This window comes from Dama dama, chromosome 2 (assembly GCF_033118175.1).
Source record: "Dama dama isolate Ldn47 chromosome 2, ASM3311817v1, whole genome shotgun sequence".
Lineage (NCBI taxonomy): Eukaryota > Metazoa > Chordata > Mammalia > Artiodactyla > Cervidae > Dama > Dama dama.
The window spans coordinates 7,755,896-7,771,033 of NC_083682.1; the positions used below are offsets into that span (position 1 = coordinate 7,755,896).

The window sequence follows — 15,138 nt, forward strand, 5'->3', positions numbered from 1 at the left end:
CAGCCCTTCATCAGTTCACCTCCCCCTTGTCCTGACCCCTAAATAAAGCAAGCAGATCGTGAGTTCCTCTCTTTATTAAATCTACCCCCAGCCATGGAAAGGGGAACAGACTGTGACCACCCCCCTTGTCCCAGGACACAGGGAATCTTCTGCCTGTGCCCTTACCCCTCCCCCTGCCCAATAAATAAAAAGGGGACAAGGATGTACAGGGCCAGGGCGGGGAGGGGAAGAGGGTGCCCCAGGCCCAGGATAATGTCTGTGTTGCAGGGGAGCTGGGGGAGAATAAATAGACCACGGACCCCATGGTGGGGTGAGGAAGGACCTCGCGCTGGCACAAGGTGGGGCAGGTGAGGGGCTGCGTCCCCTTGCCCTAGGCTGGGAGCGGGGCGTGGGAACCTGCCTGCAGTCTGGAGCCCGGCTTTGTGGGGCAGGGCAGTCCCCGATGGCCGCTTCCTGATCAAGTGCACCCTGGTCCAGTCCTACCAGGAGGGCCTGACAGTTCTGTTGCCAGGACCACCATCTCTCCTCCTCTCCCCCCAGAGGAAACTGCCCATGCTGGGCCAGACAGGGAGCCCTCCAAGCCCCCGCTGGCAAGGCCAGGAGTAGGTGTGTATCTCTGTGGGCCCCTGGGCAGGAGGGAGGGTGGAGGGACTGATAGCTCTGGGTTTAGCTCCTCCCCTTCTGGGGATCTTTAGCTCTGACCTCCACCGGTGACCTGGGGTGTAAGCCGCTGGAGCGGGGCCTCTTTGGCCCCCTGGGTCCCCTGTAACCGGCGTAGCCGTAGCTCCTCCAGGCCTTGCCACAGCTCCTGCCGTTCCCGGGCCTTCTGTTGCTCCCTGGGGAGAGAGGGAGAGGCAGTTACCCTTCCTGGAGCTCCAACTGCAATCTAACTCCCTCACCACCACCCCGTCTGCAAGGAGACTCAGTGGGAATCTTCCACTTGGGGAGAAAACACGGAGGAGAGACGGGTCCCAGCCTGTGGTCATGGAGTAGATGGATCAGCCTGGCCTTTAGAGGCCCGGCCTGAAGGGTTGTTGTTATGTTGTTGTTTAGTTGCTAAGTCATATTCGACTCTTCTGCAACCCCATGGACTGTAAGTCACCAGGCTTCCCTATCCATGGGATTTTCCAGGCAACAATACTAGAGTAGGTGGCTATTTCCTTCTCCAGGGGATCTATCTGACCCAGGGATCAAACCCGCATCTCCTGCATTGGCAGGCAGATTCTTTACAACTGAGCCACCAGGCAAGTAGGAACCTCTAGACTAGGAGGAAGTACTTGGGAGGATAATTGGAGGATGCAGTGGATAGATGGGCACAGATGGCCCAGCACGTGACAAGACCATAGGGAGAGACTTTAAACATCTGACCAGATGGGATATGGGTTGTCCTTTTAGCTCCCCTCCAACCCTTAGGAGCTGGTCCTTTTCCTGCTTTTCTCCCCTCTCCCTCCATGCCCAGCCTCTCAGCACTCACTGCTGCTTTTCCAGCTTGTAGGAGGCTGTGAGCTCATCAAACAGCTTCCCATTCATCTCCATGAAGGTCTTGAGCACATTGTAGATCAGAGACACAATGGTTCTTGGCAAGGACAAGGATGAGGTGAGAGATGAGAGCAATTTCAGTTGGGTCCCACCTCCCTCTCCAGCATTCTGTCTATCTCTGTGTCCCAAACATAGCCTGCCGCCCTGAACACCACAAGCACCACCCTTCTCCTTCCCCTTTCACCACCCCTCCACCACCTTCAGATGCCTTCTCTGATCCTCTCCAGCTACCAGTAGCCCCAGTTCTGGACTGGCTGGCCCTGCCCCAGCCTCTGTGGGTGAAGTCAAAGCCTGGGCACTCACTGATTCCAGTGCTCCTTGGAGACTTGGTAGAGGGTCCCGAACACAGCAGGCAGCACAGTGTGGCAATTGTCCTCAATGAGGCTCAGGATATACTCATTGTTCCAGAAATACAGAGCCCGCTCTGCAACCTGGGGCAGCGAGATGGCAGAGTAAACGCCTCAGCGGCTTCCCTGCAGGTGCCCGTCCTGGAATCAGACCCAGCCACAAACCCAGGGCATGCTGTCCTCCTTACACCCCATCTTCAGGGTTCATCTGACCAACGTGGTGAGGTGCAAAGAACACTGGATTTGGAGTCCAGTGCTCAAAGGTGAATCCTGGCTCCACTACACACTGGCCACGTGACTTTGGGAAAGGCAATTTACCCCTCAGCCTCAGTTTTCAAATCTACAAACTGGGGCTAATAATAGCTACCACCATATGGCTGTTATAAGAATCATATGAGGTATTTAGTAAACTGAAGTGCCAGAGTACCAGGTTATGGCTTATAAAAATGAGAGAAAGTCTGCATAAACTCTCCTGCATACATGTAGGAGAACTCTGGCTACATCCAGCCTGGATGGAGTGGGTAAGTCTTGCTGGTCTCTGTGAGGCTAATGAAATTTAAAGCCACCAAGAAAGGGGGAAAGTGATGACAACCATCCGTCCCATTCATGGACATTTGGTAAACATCCATTTCAGTTTACCACATGTGTTTATGCTACCATCTCTTCAGTTCTCCTCCCCACCCAGCTGGCCCATCCTACAGATGAGCAAACAGATGAGGAACCAACTCAGAGTGGTGAAGTGATTTACTCAAATCTCCTCAGCCACTGGGAGGTCTCCTGACCCTGAGTTCAGCATCTCCACATTATCAGACCCTGGAAGGTCCAGAGGAGAAACAGGGCAGAGGAAGCTGTGTGAGGTCAACCTCCCAACCTTCTAGTCCATACCCTGGCTCTCACCCGACCCGTACCTGGAAGTGGGGGCTGGACACACAGCGGGCCACCTGTTTGAAGAGGGGCTCCTGGATCTTCACGAACTGCGAGGGCTCGATAACATCCAGAATCTCCTCCATCTCCCCCAGAAACATCACCTGGGGTGGGGTCAGGGACACAGGGACGGCGGTTCCCATCTCCCCCGACACACACCCGACTGCCTTCCAGAAGCCAAGCCTTCCCAGCCTCCCTGCAGGGGACATCAGAGCCCTTCATACCTCTTTCTGGGTACAGGTTTTTGGCCAGTATTTGAGCAGCCCCCGGATCACCTGTGGGAGTTGAGGCAGAAAGGAGTCAGGCCTGCCAGGGTTGGCCCCCAGGGTGGCCTGCCAGGACACCAGGTTGCCTCCCCCGCCAGAGGTACTTGAGGGCTTCCCTGGTGGCTCAGTGGTAAAGAATCCACCGGTAATGCAGGAGACGCACAAGATGTGGGTTTGATCCCTGGGTTGGGAAGATCCCTTGGAGGAGGGCACGGCAACCCACTCCAATATTCTTGTCTGGAGAATCCCAAGGACAGAGGAGCCTGGAGGGCTACAGTCTATAGGGCCGCAAAGAGTCGGACAAGACTGAAGCGATTTAGCACCCACATCAGAGGTACTCACATGCTCTGTCAGGGTGGCATCCTTCTCCAGGAACTGCACCACACAGTATGCCAGCTGCAAGGGAGCGGGGGCGGGGTGGTGGAGGGGGAGGCAGAGAGAAGGAGGACAGGGGTCAGCAGGGGACCAGGACAGGACACCAGATACTTGCTCATGTGCTCTTCACTCATTCACCAAGCATTTACTGACCACCTAGGACATACCAGGCGCCGTGTTTGATGTGCAGGGACACAATAATGACCCTACAGGGGAAATATTCAGCAAACTAGTCCTTATAAATTTTATAAAAGGTTCCATATCCAAAATCTGTATTATGATCTACGGGAATATAGAAAGAGGAGAGCTTAATCCTGCCCAGAGCAGGTTAAGAGGGAGGGGGCTGGGAAGTCTTCAGAGAACTGATGTCTAAGATTGGCCTGAAAGGATCGTGGCAATTCTCTAAGGTAGATGGAAGAGAATTAATCAAGAAAAAGATGAGAGAGGATCCCATGAGTTAATGTGCCTGGAGTCAGAGTGTCAGGCTGACCCTGCCAGTCCAGGTGGCTGCCCTGACCCTCAGGACCTCTCCGCCATGGCAGGGCCAGGCCTGGGCCTTACCTGGGCATGAAAGACAGACAGCGACTTGACAGAGTGCAGGGGAATCAGGACTCGAACCAGGAACTGCTTGTGCTCGGTCTTCAGGGGCAGCGCAAAGCCATTGATGATGCTGAGGAGGGGACAGGAGAGATGAAGAGGGTTGGGATGACTGGGCCTCTGTCCCTCCTCCCAGAATCCTCCAGATGCGCCAGCTGAGGCCCAGAGAGAGTCACCTTCCTAAGATCTCCAGCAGTTCAGCCACGCCATTGAAGTGCTCGAATTCATAGATGAACCTTTGAGAGGAAGAGAAGGATGCACAAGAGTTCAAGATAATTGGAGCAGGCCCAACCCTCCTCTCAGCCACCCTGCCTACCCACCCGAGCCCTGCACATCAACCCAGCTCTCTCCCAACCCACAGGCTGTGCTCTCTTCCCCAAACCCCAAACCAGGCCCACTGAGATCTCTATATCACCCTCTCAGCCCAGCCCCACTGCCACTCTGGGTCCCAGCTCAAACCTCTTCTGGAAGCATCGTCTGCCAGACCCTAACTCTCATTACCTGGTCCTCATCCAGTCCACAGGCACTCAGCCCGAGTCCTTCACTCTTCATGCAAATCAACCGAAAGAATGACAGAGTGTCTATTCTGTGCTATGTTATTTCTCAAAATCATCCCAAGAGGTAGAGCTTATTAGATCCATTACACAGATGAAGAAATCAGGGCTCAGCAGCTCAATCAAACTTGCCCTAAAGTTAATAAGCAAGGAATCTAATACACTGAACTCCTGGAGGACAGGGATCATTCCTCACCTATTTCGTAGCTAATAACAATAAGAGCTAAGGTTTCAAAGTTCTAGCCTTGGTCCAGGAGCTATAGTGAGTGAAAGCATTGCCTCATTTCATCTTGACAACTGTCTCTGTGTTAGTAGAGTTATCATTCCCATTCTAGAGACGAGGAAGCTAGGAAAGAGCTTAAATACTTTGCCCAAGTTCACCCAAATATTTGAACCAAACTCAAACACAGGCCATCGAGCTCAAGAGTCAGTCTCAACTACAAGGCCATATGGGCCCCTGATGCCAAGTAGGCAGCGGTGCTCAATACATATTTACACAAAGAATCCCTTTCTTTGGGTCCTATGGCCTGGTATGACAAAAATCAAAAGATTTAGATCCCAGGCCCCCTGAACTGACCTAGTCCCTGCAAACCATTTCCTCTTTCAGCCTCCATTTTCTCATCTGTAAAATGGAAATAAATACCCTTTCTCTGTTGATCTCACAGGATTTGTATAAGCAGTACTACTGGCAGTAGTACATGCTGCCAAGAAAATACTCAATAAACCATAGTTCTACAGGGTCCCCCAGCCCAGAAGCCTTTGCCTCTGTCTTCTTCCCACAGCTCTCCCTGCTTCCTCCCCAGGTCTCAGCTGGGCAGGAAGCAGGCACCCACCGGAGGAAGATATGGCTGCACTGTTTGCGGATGTAGGCCCGGAGCCCCAGGAACTTGCCGTAGACCCGGTGCAAGATGGTCTTGAGGTACTCACGCTCCCGGGGGTCCTCGCTATCAAACAGCTCCAGGAGCTGTGGGAGCCGGGATCAGGGGTTAGGAAAGAGACCAAGCCAGGCTACTTCCGTCCTATCCCCATGCCCCCACAGAGAGCCTGCCCCTGCCCCATGACACCACCCGGCCTGGGTTCCCCACTTCACCATCAGGACAAACTTTTGATCCACATATCTCTTGGCCACAGAGGGCTGGAAGTCTGGGCTCTCCAAGAAGCGCAGGAAAAACTCATATACCAGCTGGAGGAGGGGACAGACAACATGGTGAGTTCAGGAACAGCCTCCCCCTTCATCCTGCACTGTGGCCCTCAGCCAACAGCCCAGGACCTCACGAGACCCTCTACCCCTCCTTGGGTCTCTTCTGAAACTCATATCCCTGTCTTCCCCAGCCCTCCTACCTGAAGATGTGGCCATGAAGGCTCAAGGTTGGGCTCATCCTCCTCAGGGTCAAATTCAGGGTTCTCACTGGGCGGCAGCGTCCGAAAGATATTCACTGAGATCTGAGGGGCAGGTCAGGGTTCTTTAAGGAAGAACCCTCTGAGGCAGAAGCTAGGACATCCCTCATCCTAAGTCTAACGGGTCTCAGCACCTGCCTCAACAAGCAGTTCCCTTCTTTGCAATCACTGCCTGAACATCTGGTTCATGGAAGACCTGGGCTTGGGGTTGGGGATTGAGGGGCAGATGAGACACATCCCCACCCTCTATCAGGTGCAGTCCAACAGGGAAGACAAGATGAAAAATGGTAAGGTCTACGGACCTTCTAAGCAGCAAAAGGGAGATTTCTAGTTTGGGTGCTGAGAGAGGCTTCATGGAAGAGGCAGCAGCTGAGCTAGGCCGTGGCACAAGGAACGTGGGGAGTGCACACCGGGCCTCAGGAGAGCGTGAGCAAAAGGGCAGGGTGGGACAAGCCCAGGAGGCACGGAGGGACCCACACTGCAGGGTGCTGGGCAGGAGTGGGGCTGGGAGACCAGTCAGGCGGGAAGACACGGGCCCTAAGGCCAAGCCAAAGAGTATGGGTTTATTCTCTGCCCGGGAGCTCCGCGGGCAGGCAGTAGGGTTCCCACGCGCACCAAGCCCTGTGCCAGGGGCTCACCATGCGGATGATGTCTGGGTAGACAGGCTCAATGAGGACCCCCCGGGTGCTCCCCACGCACTCCACCAGCTCATTGAGTGCCGCCCGCTTCACCTCCTTCCCCTTCAGGTCAGCCACACAGTCCAAGAAGTCAAACATCACCCCACACTGGGCCAGCTTCCGGCTCAGCAGCTCATGCAGCTCAGAGGCTGGCACATCTGGGGAAGGAGGAGGGGTCTGAGCCCGGGCTGCAGCTGCTGCAGCTCTGGGCAGGGGTGGGCCTTCCTAATCCCTAGGGCAGGCTCCTCTGCCCCCATGCCCCATGCTTCTGGGCCATCTCCCACTCCATGCAGAAAGTAAACCACTTCTGTCCCATCCTCCATTCTTGTGAGGTAAAGGAGCTTCATCTCTTCATCCTAACTGAGGCCCAGAGAACATGACGGCGTGATTGGAAAGCATAGTTACAGACCCTGGATGACCGGGCCTTCCACAGGTGCCCCAAACAGCCATGGCCTCCCTCTCCTAAGTAGCACTCTGTTCTAAGAGCCAGAAGTGGGGAGAAGAGGCAGGATTAGGAGTCTCTCGGGTGCCCTCTGCCTCAGCTAGTGGGGCCCTGTAGCCAGGGGTGGGGGGAACGACACCATGATTGTTGCAGGGAGCCATGCTGAGCACCTGCTCCAGGACCCTGGCAGCAGCCAGGCTGCTAGCGGCTTCCTGGAACCCAGGCTGTAGGCCCCACCCTTAGCCCTGGTCTGCCCCCCAGGGTGGCACCACCTCCAGATGCCCCACCTCCAAGGATGACAGGCCAGTCCGGCCATGCGTCAGCACAGAGGGCGAGAGGGCTGGGGGTGGGGGTCAGCTCAGGTGGTTGGGTCCCTTGCTCGGAAGGGGCCATCCAGACTCCGTCGGATCACAGCTGCCAGCTGCTTCTCACTCCCCCACCCCCAAGGCTCGCTGGCCCACTCCAGGACTCAGGTCCCCTCGCGGCCAGCAGCCGGGCTCACCTTTGAGCAGGGGCAGTGGAGTGAGTTCTTGCTGGTTGCTCTGATAGCGGAACTGAGAGGAGCTGTGGGAACGCCGGGGCCGGGCCCGGCGGAGGGAACGGCGGGAGAAGCCATCCACCTTGTCGGGCGGGGGCACAGGGGATAGCCCCGGGGAAGAGGGGCTGGTGGGGGTGCTCGCCGGGGGCATTTTCGTCTCCATGGCGGCTAGGCGGTGGGTCAAGCCTTCAGAGCCTCTGAGCTTCCCTCTGGGCCTGCAGGATGCTGAGTGAGGCTGGGTTGACTAACTTGGGCCCATCCTGTGCGCTGGGGGAGGGGGGGGGGATGGGGTGGGCACAACCACAGTCCTGGGCCCCCCCCAGGACCTTTGGCAACTGCCCAGTCCTGGGGGGCAAGCACGGTAGAGAGGAGGATGGCTCAGGTTTCAGGTCCTTCCTGAGGGTCCGAAGAGTCCAGCTAGGGTTCCCAGCCTGGCTCTTTTGAAAAAGAAGTCAGGGCAGAGAGGTCGGCAAGAAAGAGACAGAGAGCCTGTCAGTTCTTTCAGGACAGCCTGTGGGGCTGCCTCTGACAGCCCGTCTTCCTGCCCTCCGACCCTGGCCCAGACCCTAAACGAGGTGCAGGTGCCTCCCTTCTCCCAGACATAAAGGCCCCAGGCTCCAAAACAATCCCCTCAAAATAGGGCCTCTCCCCCAAGCCAGACCCTGTCTAGAATGGGGACGTTGGCCCTCATCCCTGGCCCCTAACAGAATAGGGACTGCATTCCTGCTCCACTAATCAGGGTCACCAGGGACTCTTCCAAGAATGGGAACCCTATCCTCATGCCACCCCCCTCCTACAACCCGGCACCCTCCCCAACCTCAGTTTCTCCTTCCTCACCCCCAAATCTCATCTGCCTCCCACTGGGGGGACACTCACTTCTCGGATGCCCAGACTTAGGTCACGGGCCCTCCAGTGGCTGCCTGTGGGGAGGGGAGCAGCTGCTCAGGGTTCCTTCGAAGCGGTTCGGTTCGGGGCGCTGGCGCTGGGCGGCGGCGCTCCTGGGTTCTCTCTCCGGCTCCAGGGGGGCCGGAGCATGCCCCCAACTCAGCCCCGGGTCGGGGCGCGGGCTCCCGGCGGGCTCCGGGTTGGCCGGGGCAGCGCGCAGACCTCTCCTCAAGTCCGGGGACCCGACCCGCGCGGCACCGCGGGAGCCCAGGCTCTCTGCGCACCGGCACCCGCCGCCCAGCTTCTCACGATGACATCAAGTCACCTCCCCCAGTCGGCCCGCACATCCCCACGGGTTTGGGGGGCGGGGGAGGGGGGCTGCGTCAGGAAGTTCCCGCCGGGGGCAGCTGGGAGATGTAGTCCCTGCACCAATTAAAGCGGCTGCCTGACCGAAGGGGTAATTCCTGCGGGCACCAGGGAACAAGACTAAAGCAGAGTGGGACGGGGTCCAACTGGGACTGGGGTCCTGGGCTCTGGAAGGGAGAGTGCATACGGAGAAAGGAAGACTCAGGAGTCTGCACCAGGAAGCTGGGGGCAATGCCAGGACTCTGGCAGCAAAGAGGCCCAATCCTCTGTCACACCCAAAGATTTGCCCTGCTCCATCTGTGCCCCAGGCAGTCCACTCACAAGGGAATGCCACTCTCACTCCAGAATGGCGGGACACTTTAAAACCCCAGTAGAAAATGGCACTGGACTGGTTAATAGTCTGCAGTGAGCCAGTGCCTGCTGGGAGGGGTGTGGTGCCCCCAAGGCTGCTGGGAAATGAAGTCCTTCCTCAGCCTGCAGTCCCCCTCCCGTACCTCGCTGTCTAAGGTGACATCATGGTCTGGGTTTAAAGGGCCAGCCTAGGAGTGGCAAAGCATCAGAGCTGGAGGTGCTCCCTGGTGCTGCCACACCACCCCAGCAAGCTAGCTCCTCTGGATGGAACTCCCAGCCTCTCTGGGACCTAAGATGTGCTCTTGGGGTCTCTAGTTCCAAACCCTGCTGCAGGGACTCCAAGGCACAGGTGGAATTCCAGGAGTTTGGCATTCCTGCCAAAAGTTCCCAGCTTGTACTCCTGGGCCCCTTTCCTAGAATCCTGGACCCCAACACCCTTCATTCCCCTGGACTCCATCCCCTACCCTATACTGCGATATCTCCACCCAGAAATTCCGCCCAAATGAACAACTGGTCCATGGAGCACCAGGAGTGGGCAATGAAACCTGGCGATGAAGTCAGGAAGGGGCTGGGGTCCTTTTCAGAGTCTTCTCACCCTGCCCTAGGCCTTATTGGCCACTCTGCTGCCTTAGAACCACCCAGCCACCTTGCCTGCTGCAGAGGGAGCCTGGGTGCCCAAAGGGCGCCCACTTACTTGAGCAATGAAAAGCAAAGGCCGCAGTTTAGCCAGGCTGAGATCCAGAGCAGAACCCTTTGCTCAGTAGGCCTTGTCCGTCTGGCCCTTGTGACCTCATCTGTCAAATGGAAGCCCATACTCTCCTCCTTGCCCAGGCTCAGGAGATGAAGCTTCTCCAACACCCCTACAGAAAAAAGGCTTGGTGGGCCTTTTACAACCAGATGAGGTCCCTGAGGAGCAGAGAGAAGTGCTTTGCCCACAGTTACATACCCTACCATTAAAATCTGGGACCGCGGCCCAGATTCCCACCTCCCAGCCTAAGTCAGGAGCACACCAGCTCCAGCCCACAGCCCAGGTCCTCGCGGCCACTGCTCTGAACTCTGAGGGTCTCCAGGCCAGAGTGGCTGTGGAAGGTTGGTGCTTTGTACAACGCTCAGACTGAGGACTGGGGCTCTGAAAAGTGGAAAACACAGGTAAGATTTTCTGCAAGAAATAGCCTTTGAACTGTGTCTCAGAATAGATACAATGTTAAATGGTGGTTGGAGAGTTGAAAAATATGTTTTAAATAATTTTTTAGTATTTATTTATTTTCGGTTGTCCTGGCTTTGTTGCTGTGAAGGCTTTTCTTTACCTGTCATGAGCAGGGACTACTCTCTATTAATAGTTTCAGTGCAAGGGCTTCTTATTGTGGTGGCTTCTCTTGTTGCAGAGCAGGGACCCCAGAGCAAGGGCTTCAGTAGTTGTGGCACATGAGCTCAGCAGTTGCGGCTCCCAGGTTCTAGAGCACAGGCTCAACAGTTGTGGTGCACAGGGCTTGGTTACTCCAAGGCATGTGGAATCTTCCTGAATCAGGGATCGAACTGATGTCTCCTGCATTGGCAGGGAGATTCTTTAGCACTGAGCCACCAGGGAAGCCTGAAAATTATTTTTTAAATCATCTTTATTGAGATATCATTAACACACCACAAAATTCACTCATTTTGGTGTTGCTGTTTAACAAGTATAGAATATTGGTTTTGCAAGATGAAAGGTTCAGGAGGTTAGTTGTACAACAATGTAACCACGATGGTGTGATCACTCACCTAGAGCCAGACATCCTGGAGTGTGAAATCAAGTGGGCCTTAGGAAGCATTACTATGAACAAAGCTAGTGGAGGTGATGGAATTCCAGCTGAGCTATTTCAAATCCTAAACGATAATGCTGTGAAAGTGCTGCACTCAATATGTCAGCAGATTTGGAAAACTCAGCAGTGGCCACAGGAATGGAAAAGGTCAGTTTTCATTCCAATCCCAAAGAAGGGCAATGCCTAAGAATGTTCACACTACCGCACAGTGGTGCTCATTCACATGCCAGCAAGGTAATGCTCAAAATCCTTCAAGTTAGGCTTCAACAGTGTGTGAACTGAGACCTTCCAGATGTTCAAGGTGGATTTAGAAAAGGCAGAGGAACCAGAGATCAAATTGCCAACATCCGTTGGATCATAGAAAAAACAAGAGAATTCCAGAAAAACATCTACTTATGCTTCATTGACTACACTGAAGTCTTTGACTGTGTGGATCACAACAAACTATGGGAAATTCTTAAAGAGATGGAAATACCAGACCACCTTACCTGCCTCCTGAGCAACCTGTATGCAGGTCAAGAAGCAGCAGTTAGAACTAGACATGGAAAAACAGACTTAGTTCAAAATTGGGGAAAGAGTACATCAAGGCTGTATGTTGTCACCCTGTTTATTTAACTTACATGCAGAGTACATCAGGCAAAATGCTGGGCTGGAAGAAGCTCAAGCTGGAATCAAAATTGCCAGGAGAAATATCAATAACCTCAGATATTCAGATGACACCACCCTAGTGGCAGAAAGAAAAGAGGAACTTAAGAGCCTCTTTTTTTTTTTTTTAATTTTTATTTTTTTTCTTAAGAGCCTCTTGATGAAAGTGAAAGAGGAGAGTGAAAAAGTTGGCTTAAAACTCCACATTCAAAAAACTAAGATCATGGCATCCAGTTCTATCACTTCGTGGAAAATAGATGGAGAAACAATGGAAACACTGACAGACTTTATTTTCTTGGGCTCCAAAATCACTGCAGATGGTGACTGCAGCCATGAAATTAAAAGAAACTTGCTCCTTAGAAGAAAAGTTATGACCAACCTAGACAGTATATTAAAAAAAAAAAAAGCAGAGACATCACTTTGCTGACAAAAGATCCATCTAGTCAAAGCTATAGTTTTTCCAGTAGTCATGTATGGATGTGAAAGTTGGACCATAAAGAAGGCTTAGCACTAAAGCATTGATACTTTTGAACTGTGGTGCTGGAGAAGGCTCTTGGGAGTCCCTTGGACAGCAAGGAAATCAAACCAGTCAATCCTAAAGTACATCAACCCTGAGTATTCATTGGAAGGACTGCTGCTGAAGCTGAAGCTCCAATACTTTGGCCACCTGATGTGAAGACCCAACTCACTGGAAAAGACCCTCATACTGGGAAAGACTGAACAGTGTAGAAGGAGAAGAGGACAACAAAGGATGAGATGGTTGGATGATATCATCGACTCAATGGACGTGAATTTGAGCAAACTCTGGGAGACAATGAAGGACAGGGAAGTCTGGTATGCTGCAGTCCATGGGGTGGCAGAGTCGACACGACTAAGCAACTGAGCTACAACAAAGGTGAATATGCTTAGCACTACTAAATTGTACTTTTAGAAATGGTAACATTTTTTATGTATATTTTACCACAGTTTAATATTTATATTTATTTATTTGGCTGTGTCAGGTCTTAGTTGTGGCATGCAGGACCCTCCTGTGTTTTTTAGTTGCAGCAGGTGAACTCTTAGATGTGGCATGTGGAATCTAGTTCCTTTACCAGGGATCCAACCTGGGCCCCCTGTATTGGGAGCATGGAGTCTTAGTCACTGGGCCATCTATTGTCATTCAGTCGCCGGTATCAAGATTGCCAGGAGAAATATCAATAGCCTCAGATACACAGATGACACCATCCTAATGGCAGAAAGTGAAGAGGAACCAAAGAACCTCTTGATGGACCACTTGAGCAGTCTCTATTTTAGCACAATTTAGACAAAATGCAAAATCCAGGCCCTCCCCCTCGGCTAAGTTAAAAACCATCCCACTGGCCACCTTCTTTGATCACTTTTACACCTATCTTGATCCCAGTATAGATCTAGGGGCTTCCTCTGGGTGGACCATTCCTATCTAAGGGAGAACCTTCCCCCAGGACCCCTGAGACCTACAGCACCTTGTTTGTCTGACAAGTTCCCACCTATCTGATGTGTACAAGAAGCCTCCCAAAGCCTGGCCTTCCCCCTTTTCTTTCTATGAGGAGGTAACCTGGCCCCATGCTTCTCCAGGCCCCTTGAGTTCTCTGGGATCCAGCTGTCCACTGCCCAGGGCCACTGTATTTGTTGGATTTCTGTGGAGCTCACTCTATATTGTCTAGGGTAGGGAACCTCCCACTTCTGGAATCTAATGCCTGATCATCTGAGGTGGAGTGGATGTAATCATAATAGAAATCAAATGCACAGTAAATGTAATGCACTTGAATCATCCTGAAGCTGAAACCATTTACCTCAGGGTAGGTCCTGATCCCCTGTGCTGGAACTCAAACCCAGCCTAAACCCTGCCTGGGACTCTTAACGCATGTGGCTGGGACTCAAACCCAGTCAAAACCCACAGTACCTGCTTTCAGAACCTAATGAAGCTCAGGTTCTTGATGTTTCATCAAAAAACAGTTCAGTAAGAGACAAAATGATAGGTAAGAAGTGGAATTATTCAGAGAGAAACACACTCCACAGACAGAGTGTGGGCCATCACAGAGGGCAAATACAGTGGCCTCAAACTGTGGTGTGGTTAGCTTTTACGGGCTTAATGGGGGCTCAGGTGGTAAAGAATCTGCCTGCAATTCAGGAGACCTGAATTCGATCCCTGGGTCAGGAAGACTCCCTGGAGAAGGGAATGGAGAATTCCATGGACAGAGGAGACTGGCAAATTATATATAGTCCATGGGGTCTCAAAGGGTTGGACATGACTCAGCAACTAACATTTTCAGTTTTTTTTCAGTTTCAATTTCATAGGTTAATGAGTGGGAGGATGATTCCAACTATTTTGGGGAAGGAGTGGAGTTTCCAGGAATTGGGCCACTATGTGGTTTTTTGATGGTGGGTTGGAACTGTCATGGTGCCTCTGGGTATGTCATTTCGCTGATCGAGGATCAAGATCTAGTTAAGTTGACTTGTCTGCCATCTTGGACCCATATGATTCTAATCAGTTTATGTTGTGTCCTCACGCTATGTCATTTTTCAAAAGTTGTGCTCTGCCCCCTCCCCTCCTGTTCCCATAGTGCCTCCCTCATGAGCCTTTGTGGTGAAGAGTAGATGAGGTCATGCCTGTAAAGTGACAAGCCCAAGGTCCAGACTTCACATGGGCTCAATTCATAGTGTCTTTTTTTTTTTAAGATTTATTTATTTACTTGAGCTTTCCTGGTGGCTCAGACAATAAAGAATCTGCTGCAATGCAGGAGACCCAGGTTCAATCCATAGGTGCAGAAGATCACCCGTAGATCTTCTACGGTGATGGGAATGGCTACCCACTCCAGTGGGAAAGGAGTATGTCAAGGCTTATATTGTCACCTTGCTTATTTAACTTATATGCAGAGTACCTCATGAGAAATGCTGGGCTGGATGAAGCACAGGCTGGAATTAAGATTGCAGGGAGAAATATCAATAACCTCAGTATGCAGATAACACCACCCTTATGGCAGAAGGCTAAGGGGAACTAAAGAGCCTCTTGATAAAAGTGAAAGAGGAGAGTGAAAGAGTTGGCTTAAAACTCAACATTCAGAAAACTAAGATCATGGCATCTGGTCCCATCACTTCATGGCAAATGGATGGGGAAACAGTGGAAGCAGTGACAGAGTTTATTTTTTTTGGTTCCAAAATCACTGCAGATGGTGGCTGCAGACATGAAATTAAAAGACGTTTGCTCCTTGTAAGAAAAGCTATGACAAGCCTAGACAGCGTATTAAAAAGCAGAGACATTACTTTTCCAACAAAAGCTAGTCTAGTCAAAGCTATGGTTTTTCCAATAGTCATGTATGGATGTGAAAGTTGGACTATAAACAAAGCTGAGCGCCGAAGAATTGATGCTTTTGAACTGTGGTGTTGGAGAAGACTCCTGAGAGTCCCTTGGACTGC

At 52.5% G+C, this 15,138-nt stretch overlaps 1 protein-coding gene across 2 annotated transcripts; it reads right to left on the minus strand.

The window, feature by feature from the left end:
- Nucleotides 1-58: 58 nt before the first annotated feature.
- Nucleotides 59-9,050, minus strand: PPP2R5B (protein phosphatase 2 regulatory subunit B'beta). Of its 2 annotated transcripts, XM_061164116.1 has the most exons (15): nucleotides 8,534-9,050; nucleotides 7,984-8,094; nucleotides 7,622-7,872; nucleotides 6,639-6,835; nucleotides 5,944-6,045; nucleotides 5,693-5,785; nucleotides 5,436-5,566; nucleotides 4,225-4,284; nucleotides 4,013-4,121; nucleotides 3,419-3,472; nucleotides 3,035-3,085; nucleotides 2,795-2,914; nucleotides 1,843-1,970; nucleotides 1,475-1,576; nucleotides 59-836 (listed from the first exon to the last, which is right to left on the minus strand). In XM_061164116.1, exons 3-15 carry the CDS (start codon nucleotides 7,818-7,820, stop codon nucleotides 692-694), a joined length of 1,491 nt encoding a protein of 496 aa, XP_061020099.1. In that variant the 5' UTR covers nucleotides 7,821-7,872; nucleotides 7,984-8,094; nucleotides 8,534-9,050; the 3' UTR covers nucleotides 59-691. The 2 variants fall into 2 exon arrangements, with proteins under 2 accessions (XP_061020099.1, XP_061020089.1); XM_061164106.1 differs by having other exon boundaries at nucleotides 7,622-8,094.
- Nucleotides 9,051-15,138: the final 6,088 nt, after the last annotated feature.